This window comes from Elgaria multicarinata, chromosome 13, assembly GCF_023053635.1.
Source record: "Elgaria multicarinata webbii isolate HBS135686 ecotype San Diego chromosome 13, rElgMul1.1.pri, whole genome shotgun sequence".
Lineage (NCBI taxonomy): Eukaryota > Metazoa > Chordata > Lepidosauria > Squamata > Anguidae > Elgaria > Elgaria multicarinata.
Genome location: NC_086183.1, coordinates 8,536,705 through 8,556,689, shown reverse-complemented (window position 1 = coordinate 8,556,689; position 19,985 = coordinate 8,536,705). Strand labels below are relative to the sequence as shown.

Here is a 19,985-nt window from a genome sequence, read left to right as displayed (position 1 = left end):
ACTTTAAGAAGAAAAAAGTGCCAGCTTCCAGCATTTATTTGCATAACAGATATATAAAGAAAACCATGTAGACAAAATTCTGTCTCGTTGCTCAGGGTCAAAACACATTACCCAAATGAAAGTGAGTCTAGCAGCAATGCCTCCTTTAAATATATATACCCTATTTCTTTGATTCTAAGACACACTTTTTTCCCTATATAAACATCTCTAAAAATGGAATCGCAGGTGTTTCTTAGGGTTTTTGTTTGTTTGTGGTACTGAAATTAGTGTGTGTCTTACAATCGATGCCGTCTTACAATCGAAGAAATATGGTATATTATTTTTATTCTAGACACCAGGCACACAATCTGGATGTTAAAGGTCCCCTAACCCCATGCTAGGGTCACGATCCAGATTGGGGCCACTGTGCCTACTCTAGAGTACAAATGAGAAGAGAAAGTGACTTAGGGTAATGTCTGTTGTTGGCCCTAAGGGAGTAGATCTGTTTCCCCCTTCTGTCTTATTTATTTATTACATTTATATATTGCCCCATAGCCGAAGCTTTCTGGGTGGTTTATAAAAGTTAAAAACTGGTCCTTGAGTAGAAAGATCTTTGGATGATTGATAATGCACTTGGGCATTTATTTATTTAGATAGTGTGCATTTTATTTTATTAATATTTAATAATACTGAAGGCACAATCCTATGCCTCTTTAAACAAAATGAACGCTTACAACTCCCAGCATGCCCCAGTTAGGGGGAAAAAACTCCTACAACTCCCAGCATGCCCTAGCTGGGGGGAACTCCTACAACTCCCAACATGCCCCAGCTGGGGGGGGAAAAACTCCTACAATTCCCAGCATGGTTGGCTGAAGCAGGGCTTTTTCCTGTCTACATAGGCATAGGATTGCATTCTGCACAGCTTTAAACATATGAAGCCGTACGCATTTGCTTTCGGGCTGCCGTGCATTGATTCCTCCCTGGCCAGATTATCCTTGACCGCTTCCGGCTACGTCCCCGCCTAGAAAGGTAAAATGATACTTCGGGACACGCCAAAAGCCGCCGTATTCCCGTACGAAGACATTTTGGGGTGTGTCTGGCCCTTTCTGGCCCTTACGGCTTCCCGTACCGAGGGGGGCGGGCTGGCGAGGGGAAAGAGTGACGCGTTTCCATGGGGAAGCGACTGCGTGGCGCCACGCTACGGGCTGGGGCGGAGCCGGGAGTCCGCAGGGGAGGGGTGAGAGCGAGGCGTTCTTAAAGGAGCCGCGCTTCATTATGCGACCCCATTGCATAGAAGGCGCTTGCGGAGCGGTGGGTGAGTGTGCCAGGCGGAGCGGGCGGCGGTGCGCGCGGGTTTGCGTGCTTGTTGCTGAATGAATGAATCAATGAGAGAGACCCATGTGGTGAGATGGTGGGAGTCCATTCTGGAAGGCGGGGGGGGGCGCTTTAGTCTCAGTGGGGAGGGAGATGGGTTCTTGGGGTGATACTGTCATGGGCGTCCTGCCCCCTAAATATAAATAGGAAAAGGGATCTGTTTAGATATACACTAGAAGGCTCATAATTTGTGGTTGCTTCTGTGCATGAAGATGGACACCTTTTAGTTACCTTTTGTACATGAAGGTTGCCACCTTTTTTTTTTTTTTGGTACTGCCCCTGCTCCTCTGCTTTTAACAGCAGGCCAACACCTTGGCAATGAGCAGGTGAAGGCTTTCCTGGCCTGGCGCTTCATCTTTCCTTTTCAGCATGTCAGTATTGCTGTGTGAAACTATACAACAGCCCCTATTTCCTGGTAAGCTTAAGTGTGGATTGGGGTGGACTGCGGGAGTTAATCTGAGCCCCCATTCTTTGGGTTTCAGCTCCCTTCCCCGCAGCAACTCCCTTTCACAGGAGGTGAGTCTGGCATCTTGTTTCTAGTACACGTGTTCAGGAGCATCAAAGCATCATTGGTAGTGCATAGTCTGTTGTTTTGACACACTGTGGCTACTGGTGAGGTTCACTCTGTGCTGAGGATGGGCAATTTCAACCTTGAAGGTGAACAAATTCATCAATAACAATTTATGACATTATAAATATGTTCTTTTTCTCTTAGGGTAACTGGTGAAATGCCTGCTATTCTAAGAGGTGGAGGATGTAGGGACCCAGGTGTGTGCCATGTGCCCCCATGCACTCTGCACATAGGACACACTATGTCCCATTAGGCTTTCCCTGTCTGTAGGGGATCAAGCTACTTAGCATTAATGGTAGAAGACAGGTTTTGCTCCTGCTCTGGTGATTAACTTTCTCCCTATAGCAGGACTGCTGGACCAAATTCCATTTTAAAGAAGCTCTTCGGAGCCAAAAGCAAAATGCAGGGCCAAAATTCCCAACATATTGACCCCGTTCACACAAGACTGCCCACTATGGCTTAACTTACTCACGGGTGCTGTTGCATTGTGCTGGGTGCCAGTTTTGCATGGTGCCCAGCTTGCTTTGGCTTGTTGTGTGTCATGCAAACGCAGGCAGCAGAGCTTGCTTTGAGGTTAGACATCCCTCAAATAACCCATGGCTTACTTTCAGTTGTTTGAAGGTTGTTAATGCTCAAACAACCCCTGCTGCCTGCACCTGGGTTCACACAACACAACAATTCACAGCAAGCAGGCTCTTGAGGGGGTGCCATGCACAACGTGACAACCTCCGCAGGTGGGCTGTCATGACATGTGAACAGGCCTATTGTGGCTTAGAGTTCTTGCTGCCAATAGCTAAGTCTTAGGAGAGGCATTCCAACCTTGAAGAATTGGGGGGGGGGGAACTGCACAAAAGCAGGAGACCACGAAATGACGTTTAGCGTTGAGAAGAGAAGACTGAGGGGTGGCATGATTTGTAGCCACCGTGGGGCTTTCCCTGCATATAGGCAGCCCTCATGTCTACTCAGAAGTCAAGGCCACACATCACTCTGAGATCATGGCCGACTTCAAGCAATGCTGCCGTGGGGCTCAGCCACTTGTATGCCTCCTGACCCCAGAGTGGACCACTCGCTGAGTTGCAGTCAGGTGTCCAAACCCAACCCAGGCAGAGCTCAGTGCCTGCACCTGATCCATTCAGACAGTGGCTGCAGCACGGCTTGAAGCTGGTTCACACTGACCGAAACCCCTGGCTGCCATAGGCCAAGACCTCACATGGTTCAGCACTTGGGGTCCTATCCAAAAGACCTCTTGGAGGGCTGTCAGCCAGTAAAAGCATGTTTAATTAATTAGACACTTACCTTTTAATCAACGACGAATTAATTGATATATTAAATGGAAGCAAGTCTGCATACTGCCAAAACCTCCACATAGGTGTATTTAAAAAAATAGCTAAGAATTTAATAATCAAATTCTGTTGCTGAAATGCTGCAGATCTTTTAACTTTTGTAAGCTGCCCAGAGAGCTTCGGCTGTGGAGTGGTATATAAATGTAATAGATAAATAAATAAATCAGAATCTGCAGGGTTTGTGGTTTTTTGTTAAACTAATTACCAGCGCAAGGTAGCTGCCTCAAAGATCAAGAAGTGACGAATGGATTCTTCTCATGCTCTTTCCCTGATCTAAATGCCCCCACCCCATCTTCAAAGCTGCTATCTATTAGCTTTGCAGAGAGCAAAAAACATCCCGGGACCATCTCCCGTCTCTCCCTGGGTTTAATAACAGCCTTGGAAGAGGCATTTTTGGATCAGGAAGATGGCATGAGAGAAAAAGAGTTAAATGTCCCATGTCTGCAGCTCCATTTCCCCAGCCTTCAATGCAGATGCAGTGGGGTGCGAATGAATGCAATTAAAAAGACGCTTCATGTCTTACTGTGTTCTTCCTTGTCAAGAGGAAATGCAGCCTCTAATATTTTGTCTTTCATTCCATACTAAGGTCACATCCCAGAAACAAATGGTCTTTTAAAGAATACACAAATGGACTCATAATTCGCTATTTGCTCTTGCCCAATCACTTTGGCCAGCTAATTGACAAAAGCTTTGGTGGGATCATTTCTCTTGTCTCGCCCATTGCTCTGTGCGGGTGGGGCAGCCCTGAGCTGGATTGGGCTGCATGTGCTTAATGTATGACAGGGAGACTAAGAGAGAAAGAAGGAGAGTAAAAGACTGTAAAACAGGGAGAGGATTAAAGAGTGCCCTCCCCCTCCCCTCCCCTTTACACTAGTGATCTTGAAGTTGCTTGCCTCAATTTCTCTTTTCTGCTCAATGGTTTTTTTTTTGTTGACATAAAAAAAATGCCGGTCCAAAGAGTGCTTCTGTGTGGACCTCTTCACTCCTGCCCATCCTCTGCTCTGCAGGCATGACCCGAAAGTTAATTTGCCTCAGTTTCCCTTTTCTGTGCTATTGGCTGCTGCTGTAGATAACTGTGACCCCTTGGCTCCGCCTACTATGAGTAGCCCTGCCCTCCACCCCAATAGCCCCAATGGGCACAAGCCACCACTGGTCTCATCATTTCCTGAGAAATTTTCGGACAGCATAAACCAGAATGTGTTGAGTTACGACCTGTATGTGAGCGTGCATTTGCAAGGCCAAAATCTACAGACGTGGCAGCTAAGAAAGAAAGAAAGAAACTGAATTGTCCTAATGCTTGCTTCTGATTTTTCTGCTAGCCAAGCTGCCTTCCAGATTTCTCCGTCTTCCCTTCATAATGCCTCTTTATGGTATCACTCTATGATATAGCTCCACGGAGGTTTCTCCTTGCTGCCCGGGCTGTTGTTGCCGGGTTGTGGTTTGTTCAATTCATGACAGTGGGCCTGTTCAGACAGCGCGCTAAGCCATGGTTAGGCGGCTAACCCTTTTGCAACAAGTGGTTAGTGAGCGTGTTTAAACCATGGTTATGTAGCCACCGTGGTTAGGAATGTTTCACACGACACATGGGTTCACAGAACACGCTAAGCCATAATGTTTAGCTCAAAACTCTTAACCATCGGGGTTTAGTGCATTGTCTGAACAGGGCCATCATTTCTAGGCTGCCTTTCAGGTCAGGAGCTCTCCCAAGGTGGCTTGCAACAACGAAATCCCAAAACCTTCATATATAGCCAAGTCACTGGAACTTGTCCTCCTTCATCATCCCCTGAGCACCCAAGGGCCTGCTTCTGCTAGAGTGATGTTCAAATTCCAGAGCAGTGAGGCTGTGTGTGTGTGTGTGTGTGTGTGTGTAAGGTGTGTCTGCAGGGCCAGATCACCTGGGCGTGGCACTGCTGATGTGGCTGCGGGCTATCTTATACGCCTGCCACCTTCCTGCATGCATCCGCTCAGTTAGGTTGTTGCCTAGAAAAAGCGCACACCTGAATAAACCCGTCATTTCGGATGACAGATGTTTAGAGATGCTTAAAGCTGAAATTGCGGTTGTCCATCCTGCTTTGGTGGGGAGGTCCCCTCATTTACGTCCTCCCACGTTTTATCCCTTATCAGAAATTGCGTAACTCTTGATGTCTCTGTATCCTGTTCTCTGTGACAGGTTGGCTTGTGGCCATGTCCAGAGTCCATGACTGTGCTTTGACACACCTGTGGGCCAGAAAGTAGCCTGAGCTGTCACTGAGCTTCATTCTCTTGCCCTGCAGAACTGGCAGTGCAAGAATCTGATGGGCCATGTTTTTACTGGCCCTGTGCCTGTCCCTTTAACAAGCATCCTGACAAGCAGAAGTTTCGCAGATAGAGTGTTTCCTGGGCAGAGAGATACAGTGGCGGGGGAAGTTCCACCTGCTAAATTTCTAGTCAGGCTGACATTAAAGACACTGGAGCAGTAAATTAAAACACATAAACATAAGTTGGCAACCTTTCCCAGGAAGGCGGTGGGAACTGTACTGTTCCCAGAAGCACTGGATATCTTTTTGGCTGGCCTGGCGATAAAAGCTTAAATGTTAATCGCTCTGCAACAGAGATCGCAGATTATAAAGCGAGCAAATATGGATTGAAATCATAGTTTTGGGCTCAGGCTGCGTGTTCACGGGCGGAGGAGCGAGTGAGGTTACGCCAGGCCAGTCCCAGAGGAGGGCGAACCAGATGGTCTGTTCGGCCAGGAGAAACGGCGAGGGAAACACATCCAAGCCGTTCTTAGTCATCAGAGCTCCTGTTTTGGCTAATAATGAGATTTTGTTTTTAAAAAAATAATCCAAATGCTACACTTGGTCAAAAGCGTTTGCAGGAGCAAACATCCGCATACCTGTTTTCTTGCAGTGCGTGGTCAGGCCTGAGGCAGTGGAAGAAACCTGTGGGCTCTGATTGTCCCCCTTAGTCCAGCACAGACTGTTTTCTGGTGCCTGACCCTGGTTCCTCTTTTGGGGAATGGTGTTTAAAAAATGATGTCCGTGTTCAGAAAATGTGCGTTAGAGGTGTTCACATTTCAGGCCCATTTTCCCCTGGACCTGGATGTTAAATAGGCGATCCTGGAGGGGGGGCATGTATGCGCTTGGCTGCCGGTTGCCATGTTCCACTTCCATCGCTTTGCTTCCACCTTGGGTTGTTTTTTTTTAAAAACACGTTCATATCTTGGCATCTGAATTTCTGATATGTGCATTTACGTAATTCAGAGAGTACAAGAGGACAGGACTCTGCCCCAAGGGGCCTGCCCTCTGTTATTCAATGGAGGGGGAGGCAAAGGAGGAACAGGAAGCAAGTGGGAGCAGGCCTTAGGAGGTGCAGGCCAGCAAGAGCGTGTGGGCCTTCCGTTTACACACACTCAGGCTATATAAGAGCGTTGGGACTAGGGCTGGCACCGCAAAGAAGGCAGGGTGGAGCTGGGCTTTGGCGGGAGCGATGGGGCAACCTAGAACAAGGCGCTTGTGCCAGATCCAGCCGGCAGGAGACCAGCGTGTTCCCATTTTACAGATGGGGCAAAGTGAGGCTCTGGGATAGGAATTTGACTAAGGCTGCTCAGGGGTTGGATTTGAGCCCAGCTCCAAGCCTAATCATTTCATTGCATCTCGGTTATAACTCCCCTGCCCACGTGAATGCTTTCCCCTCGGGGTATGTGAATATTACAGATCTTCTTTTCATCGGCCTTTGAACGGTTTGTCCAGGTGGCACCCTCTTCCCGGCTGCTCCTTTGGGGGCTTCTATTCCAGGCAGAGATGCACCCTTGCCAGCTCAAGACTGAAGCGTGTCTGTTCTCTGAAGAGGTGTCCGTTTGGGACGAATACGCCCCCTCCCGGCCCCCTCCCTTCCTGTTCAGGCCATGCCTTAATCCCCAGGGTGCAGCAGGACAGAAAACTCTTTCACTCTCTGTGTGTGTGTGTACAGGGAGGTTGGGCTGTGCCGTCCGTCTACTGGAAAGAGATGTCTGGACCGCCAGAGGTGTCCTGTCTTGCGGTGCTGACAGCCTGATCTCCTGTTCCTCGGTCAAAACCGGGTGGAGCTCAGCAGCCTGTCTCCCTGACCAGAATTTTCCCCTCCTCCAAATCCTAACCACGTCCATCCACCAACTTAGCTATGTTGACAAGAAGGACTCCAAATCGAAGTCCTGGAATGTTTTTTTAAAAACACACGCACTGTGAACATTTGAATGAATGCTTGTTTTTAAAAGGCAGGCCGTCGTGGTGCGGTGAGAGGAAGAAAGCAAATGGAATGGGGAAAGTGTGAGCGTCTGCATGAACTGATCCGTTCCGTTCTCCGCACGGTTCCCTTTGTAAAATAGGATCTGGGAATGCTCAAGAATGCCCGAAAGACCAAGCGCATGGCAAGGGTTTGCAGAGACTGGCATTGATTATTTAGTGGGGGGGGGGGGATTCTGTATATGCTCAGAAGCACCCTCTGCAGCCAATTTGGAAGTGTACGACAGGGGTGCAGATCTGTTTTCGGGGGGAGGGGTGGTTGACCCTGTGCCCCATGGATGCCAGCCCAACGCAACTCCCAGCTGGGCTCCACTGTAAGAGGAGGGGGGGAAGAGAAACGATCCAGGTAACGCATATCCTAGAAGACTGCAGCAGTCAGAAGCCAAAATGCCAAGCACGCCGCCTGCACTTAGCTTTTCAGTAATGTCTCTAGAGTTATCTAGTATGTAATGCCGTTAAAATCAAGTACGAAGTGCTGGGTGGTCATCCCAGTATCGTTCCGGCACTCTTTAGCCAGGACGCTGGGAGCAGGTTCATGACTTTACTCAGCGAGCAAATCGAATGCTGCCCGCATCTCTCTTTTCCGCACAACCCCTAATATCTACATAAATAAAAGGGGCAGCTCAGCCTCCCAAAACCTGGCTCCCTTCAGCTGTGTTGGACTACACCTCCTATCATCCCAGCCAGGGATGATGGGAGTTGTAATTCAACATAGCTGGAGGTTGCTAGGTTGGGTTAGAGACTGGCGTCTTTTCAGTGAAAGTAGGGCTACAATATATTAATATGGCTTTGAAAGAGGGTTGGATAAATTCCTGGAGGAGAAGGCTATCCATGGCTACTAGTCCAGATGGCTATATGCTACCTCCAGTATCAGAGACAGTAAGCCTATGTACACCAGTTGTTGGGGAACATAGTTGGGAGGGTACTGTTGCACTCATGGCCTGCTTGTGCGTCTCTGGTCGACAGCTGGTTGGCCACTGTTTGAACAGAACGCCAGACTAGGTGGACCCATGGGAAGCTCCTTTAGAGTTCTGACTGAAACCCAGAGTGGGTGCACTGTCCCACTGACATCGGAGCCACCAGCCTCCACGGATGGTAGCTATGGAGCTTCACAGGGACAGAGGTCCTAGCTTGGCTCAGTCCGTACGGGCACCGCACAGGCTTGAGGTCTTCCTTTATCGCTGGGTAAACTTCTTCCTGGAGGAGAAGGCTGTCAATGGCTACTGGTCTTCATGGCTTTTTGCTGCCTCCAGTAGCACCGGTAGTAAGCCTCTGTACACCAGTTGCTGGGGAACATGGGTGGGAGGGTGCTCTTGCACTGGTCTCCTGCTTGTGGGTTCTCTTCTGCCTGTGGCTTGGGCGCCTTGCTGGGGGCTTCCTTGCGAAACATGCATGGTCGCTTCATTTTCTCATCTATTAGGCTTGTGGGTCCCTGGTGGACGGCTGGTTGGCCCCTGTGTGAACAGAGTGCTGGACTAGATGGACCCTCGGTCTGGCCCAGCCTCAGGGCTTCTCTTACGTCCTTAACCTCTTCGTTCCCTCCCAGCAAACCTGCCACTGCTTGTAAATGTCTTCTTCAAACTTTTACAAAGCTTTGCCTGGCACTTGTTCTTCCGTGCTGCCTAGCTCTAAAAATGAGCACGTAACCTTGAAACGTGAGCTCTCGCCCTTCTTTGCACACATGGCGTTCAAACGGGCCTCCGCCCCATTGTTTGAGGAAACCTATATCCTGGAAACGTACCTCCTGGAATATATTGCATTTCCCAACTGTACAAGCTGTGGGTTTGTGGGTGGGGTGGGGGTTTGACTGGACCAAAGGCAACATTGAGTCTATACTACATTTATTACAAAGCTGAATATGAAATAGGAGGAGCATTTCTGAGCGCAAAGAATGGGAAATTGGTGATTAAGGCTGCATATCGATGCATGTTAAGACAGATAAAAATCCTACAACTCCAGTATTCCCCGGCCAGCTATGCTGGGAGTTAGAGGACTTTTTTTTCTGTCTAGGCATGCCTGGGATCACAGGCTGAGTGAATTTTCTATTTATCCCAAATGTATATGGTGGGGTGTTTGGGTTGGTGGCGGGTTTTGAGGAGGGGAACCATTTGGGTGGGTGTCATCCTGTGCCATTAACATCTTTAATATTCCTGTTCAGTGTATGAAGGGCTTCAAAAGTTGCCTTCACAACGACCCTCCAATGCAGGAAGCTGCTCATTTGTCCGAGGCACTTCATTGCTGAACGAGGATTCGAACACAGGGCACTCAAATGGCATCTGAGGCGCTGCTCCAGCCCCAGCTAGCCTGTCCAACTGTTCCCATCTCTTGCCACCCCATCCTTGCTGTCGGTTTGCCGACGCCTGTCCCATCCCTTCCCTTCCCTTCCCAGCGACTTTTGTGCCTTGCCTTCCTGACCGCTGACCTTCATCCTCGCACACCACCCTGCCGTGGCGCCGGGTACCGGCCATGTTTCCCGCATCGGATACCGGCCATGTTTCCTTGCTTTCCTTCTTAAGTGTGAGCGAAGGTGAATTCCAGGCTCAGAGAGTCTTGCCTGCACTTTGCCAGGGCGATCGTAATCTATACCCGGCCTCCATTTTAGGGATTGTTTCTTCGACTGGCGTCAAGCCAGCCTCTCCACAATTGGACACTCCCCCGATGTTTTGGACTCTCAAGCCCCATCGCCCCCGTCTCCCGTAGCTCTGAGGTTTTTCCTGTAGGACGGCCCCCGGCCCCCTCTTCTCTCTCAAGCGGCTCCTCTGTCTCCGCTCAGGTGGCGATGGCGGAAAAGATCCTCGTGACGGGGGGAGCCGGCTACATCGGCAGCCACTGCGTGCTGGAGTTGGTTGAGGCCGGCTATGCCCCTGTGGTCATCGACAACTTCCACAATGCCATCCGAGGTAAGGGGAGAGGGGAGTCAGTGCTCTGGCAGGCCAGGATAGCTTTCACGGGAGCCATTCTGGATTCAGGTGTCCCAAGTTGGAGAGCTGCTGCCAGTCAGTGGTGGAAATACTGATCTAGATGGGCCAAGGGTCCGTCCCTCTGCAAGGCGACTTCCTGTGGCCCTGTTTGAATCAGGACTAGAGCCTTCAGAGGAAAGGCAGAGTGTTTCAGTGGCAGAGCGTCTGCTTTGCATGCAAAAGGGCCCCGGTTCGATCCCTGGCAGCACCCCCAGGTTCACCTGGCAAAGATCGCCAGCTGAAAACCTGGAGCGTTCTTGCCAGTCAGTGGCTGCAATACTGAGTTAGATGGACCAGTGGTTTGACTCGATGGAAGGCGGCTTCCTGTGTTCCAGATTGAGCAAAGGTGGGGGCAGTGTTGGCTCCACCCACTGACTCACAGAAGCAAAGGGCTCTTTAACCCTCTCCTCCCCAGAGTGGCCAGAGAGGCATTGTCAGAAGCCCCCCCCCCCTTTTGGGTCCACCTTGGTGGCTCCCTCTAGTCATGGGCAAAGAAAGGGCTCTTTCATTCCGCTCCCCTGGCCTGGCCTATGTGAACAGCACCTGGGGCTCTGGCAGGATAAGGGCAGGGGGCTCAAGAGCCCCTTGCCTGCATTTCAGAGTGAACGGGGAGGGGTGTGTGTACCTGTTGCTGTTCACAAGAGACAGGGCTGACTTGACTCGGCTGGCAGGAAGCGGCTGCCATGGGGAATCTTTCGGATCAAGGGCTAGGCTGGGACTCGGATGGGAAGGGCCAGATTGAGCCCCCTGGATGTCAGTTGCTAACCCCAACCTTTTGTGTGGTCTGAATCCGTGCTCCTCAGTGGACAGCCGTGGATTGGCAGTGGGCCAGCTCAGTGTCCAAAGCAGGTTCTTTCTCCGCAGGGGATAAGATGGTGCCCGAGAGTATCCAGCGGGTGATGGAGATTGTGGGCAAAGAGATCCCATTCCAGGAACTGGATGTTCTCGACGAGGCAGGTCTCCAGGAGCTCTTCAAGAAGGTGAGGGCCCCGATCCTACAGCTTAACGGCTCCTTCTCCATTGTAGCTGTTGTGACGGGTATGGGGGCCCGGCCTGGCCCCACCATCTCAGAGGGCACTATGCTGGCTCAGCTCTCTGAGATGCAGCCTCTACTCCTTCTGAGGAGCAGCACTAGAGGTCTCCTGGGCCCGGCTGGAAGGATCACTTTGGGCAGAGAAGGGGGAGGGTTCTGGCTCTTCCACCTCCGCTGGGTGCTCAGCTTCGCTGTTGCTTCCCCCAGTCCCTTCCAGCCTCGGTGGGGGCTTTATAGTGCCCACTGGCACACATCAGACCATCTGTGCATCAGGGCCACGTCGCCTCCACCCCAATTGTTTTTATTTCTGGCCGAGTCAAGTGAACTGAAGAGCCCCAAGTGGAAACCCCCGCCCCCCGCGCCGGTCAATCCCAGAACTCAGGGGCTGCCTCCGCACCAGACGGAAGCCACGCAGTCCTGCTGGCCATTGCGTAGGGTTGGGTTTGGGCTCCCCTGCCAAGGAGTACTGGCTTTGCCCTGCACACCTGTCCGGCTCTTCTGCGCATTTGCGTCGCCATCTCAACAGGAAGTTATTTGGATGGAGGCCAGGAACGGCAGGCCCCGGTGTGTTTTGCGCTCCATTGGCTCTCCATCAGGGGAACGTCCTCAAGAAATGACGCATTTCAGGATGGAAAATGTGAATCCTCGCTCTGTCTGGAGCTTGTGGCAATATGCTTAACGTGGCCCCCCGTTCACTTCCCAACAGCATCGTTTCTCAGCGGTGATGCACTTTGCGGGCCTCAAAGCCGTCGGGGAGTCCGTCCAGATGCCGCTGGAATATTACAAGGTGAACCTGACGGGGACCATCCGGCTGCTGGAGGTGAGTGGCGCCTAGCGAAGCACACAAGGTAAAACCTGCCTGGGGGAAGGCGTCCATTTGATTCGCAACAGCCGGGTTCACGTGGAGCACAGATAACTCGAGAGCGGTCCGGAGGGGCTTGTGATCACTGCCTGGGCTTCTGCCGTGGTCAGGCTCAAGCCACGGCCACCTGCTTCGGCCTGGGCGGTGGGGGCAGATTTTCCCTGGCTTGGAAGTTGAGGATCCCGATCCCATTTCCCGGGCAGTCAAGTCGCTGCTGCTGAGCAGGGTCCTGAGCGTCGCGTTGCTCTGCCTGAGTTGGACCCAGTGCCTGATGGGCTGCTCAGTGCCACAGGATGCTGCTTCCGACCCAGAATGCGGCCCATGCAAAGTGTGTTGGTGCAAAGGCCTTTGCGACTCTTGTGCCTACTATGGGGAGGGGGGGCGGGAGGCAGCTGCAGAGTTGCAAACGGCACCTTGCACACTGTTCCGTGTAGCCTTCCCCAACCCGCTGCTCTGTAGATGTCTTGGCCTACAACTCCCATCATCCCCAGCCAGCATGACCAGTGGCCATGGTGAGGGATTTTTTAAAATTGACATTTCATTGTGAAATTTCAACAAAACAAAACCAACAAGAGGGGGGGAAATGTAGCTACATAAATTTGAATATATCAATTTCAAAGCATGCATATGGAATTTGTATATCTGCAGATGCAGATATACCAAAAAAAAAAAACCCCAAAAACCACCCATAAACTTTTGGCAGACCAAATATCCGTAGAAGTATCCATTTTCAAGTGGCGTTTACTGTATATACCTACTCAAATACTGAAAGTGTTGCAAGGTCCTCAATCCATTGCATCATTGGAAGTGAGCGTTGATCCTTCCAATGTTGTCGTATTGGTCTTTCAGCTGTCGAAAGGGCACAGAGAATCCTTTTGCACTGACCAAGTGTTAACTTCCAGGAAGCTGGTAGATCATTTAAGAGGACATGTCCATCAGCAAATAGTGAAGAGTCTACGATACAAGGTTTAACCGAATAATAATCTCCACTATGGGGCATTGCCAAAACATATGGTTAAAAGAAGCATTAGCTGTGTCACACCTCTGGCAATTAGCCAACTTGAACAGACCCTGATTAGAAAGTCGTTGTAGTGTCCAGTACTTATGGAGCAAGAGTTTTTGCTGAGCAAGGCGTAACTTGAGATCCATAGATGCTTCAGATACAGACACGAAAGCGGCGATCCAGTGATTTGGCGAAATGGTGACCTATGATGGGCATTCTAGGGTCTCAAGTTGCTGAGCTGGGGAGTTGTCGCCGGCCCGTCGGCATGGCTTTCCCCTGCTCTTTCAGCCGTTTTCAAGCAGCCCCAGGTCAGATCCCAGCTAGTCTGCCTCTTCCCGCCCTCCGCAGGTCATGAAAGCCCACGGAGTCAAGAACATGGTGTTCAGCAGCTCAGCCACGGTGTACGGGGACCCTGCCTACCTGCCCCTTGACGAGAAGCATCCGGTTGGCGGCTGCACCAACCCCTACGGCAAATCCAAGTACTTCATTGAAGAGATGATCCAAGACTTGTGCAAGGCCGAACCGGTAAGGGAGCAAAACTGCCCCCGGAGACGCCCCCTTGGACAGCATGCGCCATGTCTAAACGCGCTTCTCTCCGTGTTTCTCCCTCCAGGACTGGAACGCTGTTCTCCTGCGGTATTTCAACCCCATTGGAGCTCACAAGTCAGGAAGGATTGGAGAGGACCCTCAGGGTATCCCAAACAACTTGATGCCCTACGTTGCTCAGGTACCAAGCCCCCGAGGCTGTCCATTCCACTCCATCGATTCCATTAAAATTTTGTTAAATTCTTTTGTTAACTTCTCCATCTTTTTGTTGTTTCTTCCTTCTTCTGTCTGCTCCAGGTGGCCATAGGGCGCAGAGAGTACCTGAGCGTATTTGGCAAGGACTATAATACAGTGGACGGGACAGGTAAGTTGCTTGAACTCATCCTAGCTTGCAAATGGAAGTCCCCCACTTCAAACCTGCTGGAATGACTGGACAGGGAGGTTTGCAATTTCCCACCCCCGGAACCCTCCAGGAGCTGAAGTTGCCACTGAAATTCAGTGGTGTGGTGGCAAAAAGGGGGCGATTTCTCTTTAAAACAAGGCACGCACTCCCCACCCACGTTTGAAGAGGGAATTGCTGCATGGGGAGGGAGACTGTCGCTTCCCTCTTGCTCGGTTTCCCCTCCACGGCCAGAGGACGGACAGTGGAGGCAGGTAGCTTCAATGGCAGTGTGGTGTAAATCCACTCTTGGGTTTCAGTCAGAACTCTACAGGACCTCTAAACCCTATAGCTTTGCACCTTTACAGTTTTGACTGAAATCCTGAGCAGCTTTACCACCCCACTGACATCGGAGCCACCTGCCTCCATTGGGAAGGAAGGAAGGAATTGTGGGAAACAAAGCAAGGGCGTGTTTTATGTTCTGCTTGTATACATGAGAGAACCCACACTTTTGTGAATGTTCGAAAATTCCCGTGAATTTTGTGTGGCTAGAAGTAAAACTGGAAGCAAACTTGGGTCACCCTTTGGGCAAGATGGAAGAGGTCTCTTCGGCCAGTCCTGATGGAAACGCCCACTCTGGGTTGTGTCTTTTCCTTAGTTTTAGCTGGTTACAAGGACCATATTTCGAAGCGCTCCTGCTGCTGCTGAACTAGTCCAGCCTTCCCCAGGGGAATGCTGGAAGTCACAGTCCAACCTATCTAGAGGCCACCAGCTGGGAGAAGGCTGAATGAGGCCGCCGGACTGCTTTTGACCTTGGTGAACAGAGCATTGGCTGACTGTCTTCTCTGGCAGGCGTTCGGGATTACATCCACGTGGTGGACCTGGCCAAGGGCCACATCGCAGCCTTGAAGAAGCTCAAGGACAACTGTGGTTGTAAGGTAGGGCAGGGCAGGGCCCTCCTGAGTTCCAGGAGAGTGCGGGGAATCTGGGCCTTGCTCACCTGCATTTCTGGATCAGCCTAGCTGGTAAATTCCAGGGACTTTCCCTCCTAATTGCTTTAGATGTGCTCAGTGTAGATGGGCTTGTGCGCATTGCGTTCACAATTCTGCGCTGAATTCTGCAACCCTATATATCATGCACATCTGCAAGATTTCTTTTGCATAATTTATCCTGTAACCGTCGCTGCTATGCCACTGGTTTAGCTAGTCATGAGAAGGTGCAAGACATTAAGCCCCCCTTTTAACCACTGGAACCCTTTTTCTGGCTTCTGACGCTTCGTCAGGCACAGCTCATGTGATTTTAAGCCTACCTTGCCAGCCACAAAGGCTAGAAATGTTTTTTTTCCTGGTCTTGTTTTAAATGAAAGATGAATTCTGTTATTTTTCTGTGCTCCTGCAGAATCACAACATAAGAACAGCAGGTAGTGCTACGTCAGACCCATTGATCCAAACCTTTTACCACTTGACCATTCTTCCTGGGCAAGCGCCACCGTGCCAGGTCCACCTTTCAAGCCATCCAGTGGGCGCAAGAACGGTGGCAGGTGGGCAGCTGGCAGAATTACTTTGTGGGCTGTTAAAACACACTGCGCTTCATTTGCAAGCAGAAACAGCTGAGTGCAAAGAGCCAGTGACATGGCTCTGTTAAGGGCAGCAATAAAATGACAAACTGACCTGTGTAAGCCCTTGCGTTGGTTAGGATTCTGTGGGCTCCTAGCACTTCTGCTTCGGTTAAAGGTGCCCTTGTATTCCAGTCCATCCTCTTCACTCCCTCTGCCCCCAGCCGTCTCCCTTCTCCCCCTCCTTTATACCTGCAACACCCTTTTGGCGTCTCTCAGGTGTTCTGTCTTAGGCGGAGGCCTGCTGGCCCAGACGACCTCGCCTAGGGGTGGGCAACCTCTTTTAGCCCGGGGGGCTGGATTCAGTTTCAACGATGCTCTCGGGGGCCACGTCCTGGTGATGGGTGGGGGCCACGGCAACAGGAATGAGATCCCCCCAAATACAGGCATGTTGTAGATTAAAGCCCTGCCTGCCAGTATCTAAGGCTTAGGAGAGGCATTTAAACCTTTCAGAATGGGGAAACAAACAGGCCAAGAGTCAGGAAACTACCAAACAAAGGGGAAAATGGAATGTGGGCAACGGGGAACTCTGAAGGACCAGACTGGGACCCCTGTGAAGGCTGGATATGGCCCTCGGGCCTGCGGTTCCCAGATCTAGTCCCACATCCCGTTCTTCATAGGGGCCAAGCGGAAGGCCGTTCTGAAAGCCTTCAATCTCTCCTCCCAATCCACCACTGGCACAAACCTTCCATCCCGTCCCACAGTGAAATGAAGGCTGCGTAACGTCTCCTGCATCTTTCTCTTTTCCCCGCTGTGGCAAATTTTAAGCTTGTAAGCTCCTTGGGGCAGGCACCTGCCCCTTTGCTTTTTCTCTGAAAAACAACCCACCTTTGATGTCGGTGGCATTATAGGAAAATATCATGGGACAAAACTTTAATGATCCTTGCAGATCTACAACCTTGGAACTGGCGCTGGCTACTCGGTCCTGCAGATGGTTAAAGCCATGGAGAAGGCATCCGGAAGAGAGGTAGAGTAACAAGCCAGACGTGGAGGGAGGGGGAGTAACGCTTGCTGGAGGCCAGGGAAGGGGCGGGGAGCGCCAGCTGGCCAACTCCCCAAACTCCAAAGGAGGGAACTTGCCCAGCCTTGCCCAGCCTGCTGCCCTCTAAGCTATGCTGGCTTGGGGGGTGATGAGAGGTGTAGTCCAGCACATCTGGAGGGCGCTAGCTTGAGGAGAAGGCTGTTTTAGGACAGTGTTCCTCTTGTTCCTACACTCTGAAGTTGCTACTTAGAAATTAAAGCCCTTCACTCATGAATCTTCCCGCAATGCCCCTCTAGGAGCTTTTAGTGAAGAGGAGCATTGAAATCTTCAGAATGAATAAACAGAAGCAATCAAGGTGTACTCCGGATTCCTTTTACATAACCTGAGCATGTTTTTCTCTCCCTCCTCCCCCCCACTCCGCCTTACCGGTGTATATGTACCCATAGCAGTGGGGAGCTGCTCTACTCTTTCATTTCTTCTCGCTCACTCTGCAGGTAGAATTAGGGGGTGATCGAGCCAAAACAACAACCCCCCCCCCCAATTCCATTGCTTCCCATCTAAGCGTGAAGCACACAGCTTGAACTTCTCCTGTGTAAATGAGTGAGATCTTGACTTCAGGTGGATCATGCCCCGAGTTAGTCATGCAAATGTCTTTACCAGCTTTCATGATTTGCAGCCCACTGGGTCAAGCACAGCCAGCCAGGGACAGGGTTTTGCAGAAGGGAGCCTCCCTGATGGTTTGGACTTCAGCTCCCAGAAGTCCCTGCCAGCATGGCCAAGAGCTTCAGCTATTGGGCGGTACAGAAATCCAATTAATCAATCAGTGGTCAGGAATGCTGGGAGTTGACATCCCAAACATCTGGAGATCTACTTTCTGCCCATCTGTTTTAGGACCTACCAGGGCATTGAAAACATGCTGGTTTTTGCAGTTCCACACAGACAGCACCCTGGGGGCTCCTGTCAGACCGGGTCCCCAGGCTATATTCAAGATAGACCAGGGGAAGGGAAACGGAGATTCCCCCAGATGTTGACTACAACTCCCGTCATCCCTGACCATTGACCAGGGAGTCCAACCACATCTGTAGGACCCATAGGTTCCACATCTCTGCTTTAGAGGCTCACAGGCTGCTTTTAGCCTGTGCTACTCCATGCTCTTCTGCTCGGAGACCAAAGTGGCCTCTCTTGCATGGAGACGTGACTAAGTAGAAGTGTGGCTGGAGCAGGTCCACGCAGATTTTACAATTCAGCACCTCCATCCCCCTCTAACCCAAGGCATAAGGGGATGGCGCAATCTCACCAGGCGGCCGCCCGCGCTGCTCTCTGTTTGCTTTGGTTCTCAGTTGCTGCCGAGGGGATGAACCAAGGCAGCTTTCCCCAACATGGCACTTCTCCCAATTTGTTGGCCTGCAACCCCTATAATTCCACGGGCCATGCTGCTGGGAATGATGGGAGCTGCAGTCCACCACCTCTGGAGGCACCAGGTCTTGCCCTCCACCACAGTTGCGGGACGCAAACCAGTCAGTTCCCCATGGCTCAGCAGCAGACTCTTTCCCCCCGCTCCTAGATAAACTACAAGATCGTCGCACGCCGGGACGGGGATGTGGCCTCCTGCTATGCCAACCCCGGCCTAGCTGAACAGGAGCTAGGCTGGAAAGCGGTCTTCGGCCTGGACAAAATGTGTAAGTGGAGCCTCCCCGTCACGTGGCACCCTTTTCCCGCAGTAGGGGGAGCTGGAAAAGCAAGCAGCCTTCCCACCTTCCCTCCCCATTTCAGCTGTGAACCGCCTTGCTTGTCGCTGCCCACAGCTGGGATGTTTGCACTGACACATCTGCGGAGAACCTGGCCATCCTGCTATCCTTTTTTCTCCAACCTCCTTTTCAGGTGAAGACTTGTGGCGGTGGCAGTCTCAGAACCCCACCGGCTTCAGCAAGAACTAGCAGCTGGGAGAAGTCGTTCATCCCCTCTGGCGCAAGGACGCTGTGGCACCAGAGCGGTCCCGAGCACCGGTTTGCTTCTCGCTCAGGGAAGGCGATGGCTCCTCCTTGTCTTGATTCCTCCTCTTCTCCCCCTTTTTATGACTGACACAGAGTCTTGGGAAAGGGAAGGTGATCTTGCCCTCTTGCTCTGTGCCCCTCCATTGCCCCAATCCTCTGTCTTCCCCTTTGGTTTTCTCTGCCAGCCGGCTAAATGAGCCACAAGGAGACCAGACTCTCCCACGGAGGAGGAGGAGGAGTAATCAAAAGCAACAGTAGGGGATGCTGAACACTCTCTCCTGGGGCCATGCGTGGTGTCCCCACTGCCATGAGCCTAGCCTCTGCTGCCCCCTCTCTGGCTTTTGAGGCCCTGAGAAGATGCTCAATGGAGTGAACGGTGGTGGGGGTTTCCTTAAGAACTTTATCTGACCAAAAAAAAAAGGTGTGTGGTTGGAAAACTGCTGCTGGGGCCCTTAGATTTTATCATTCTCTCCCCAGTTTCCTGTTTCTGTACTATAAAGGTCACTCTAGGTTGTTTTTTAGTGAAAGTGATAAAACAGTAATGGGAGATAAGTGCATCCAACTCTGAGCTGCACAAGCCTGAAAGCTTCTTGGACCACCAGACACTGTTGGGCTGGATCCTCTTAAAACTGGGACTCCTTGATGCAGTCCGTTAGGCTGTAGTGAAAACGAAGAGTGGAAAATAGGGAGGTGGCGGTGTTTTTGTGAGCTTTCTGTCTGCCTAGGGAAGAGGTAACCTATTTGGTTTAGTTTGTAATGTTAGTTCAGCTGGAAACATCCCCTTTATCATTTTAGTAGTGAAGGAGACTGATTGGGAAACTTGCAGAGGCCAAACTATGGTAGCTATATTTTGTATCAGTATAGTATTCACGTAACCTTTCCAAGCATCTTCCTACAGAGTGGATGGAAAACAGGGTGGTCCATAAAGATCAAGTTGATCTGTAAAAGTAGACCATGGCTAAACCTGAGCTCCAGGCTTGTTCGTGGAGGGTTTAAAGCTGACGCTGCGTTTTTGTACCAACTCACCAGCTACCCACTTCATGGATGAACAGTGGTGAGGGTGGGGTTGCACTGCTGTAGCT

The 19,985-nt window shown here is 51.1% G+C and overlaps 1 protein-coding gene across 1 annotated transcript; it reads left to right on the top strand.

Moving 5' to 3' along the window:
* Nucleotides 1–1,222: 1,222 nt before the first annotated feature.
* On the top strand, nucleotides 1,223–18,937 carry GALE (UDP-galactose-4-epimerase). The gene is made up of 11 exons (XM_063140818.1): nucleotides 1,223–1,294; nucleotides 10,303–10,429; nucleotides 11,354–11,469; nucleotides 12,229–12,342; nucleotides 13,736–13,912; nucleotides 14,001–14,114; nucleotides 14,231–14,297; nucleotides 15,165–15,250; nucleotides 16,817–16,894; nucleotides 18,474–18,588; nucleotides 18,791–18,937. The coding sequence occupies exons 2-11, from the start codon at nucleotides 10,309–10,311 to the stop codon at nucleotides 18,844–18,846; spliced, it is 1,044 nt and encodes a 347-aa protein (XP_062996888.1). The 5' UTR covers nucleotides 1,223–1,294; nucleotides 10,303–10,308; the 3' UTR covers nucleotides 18,847–18,937.
* Nucleotides 18,938–19,985: the final 1,048 nt, after the last annotated feature.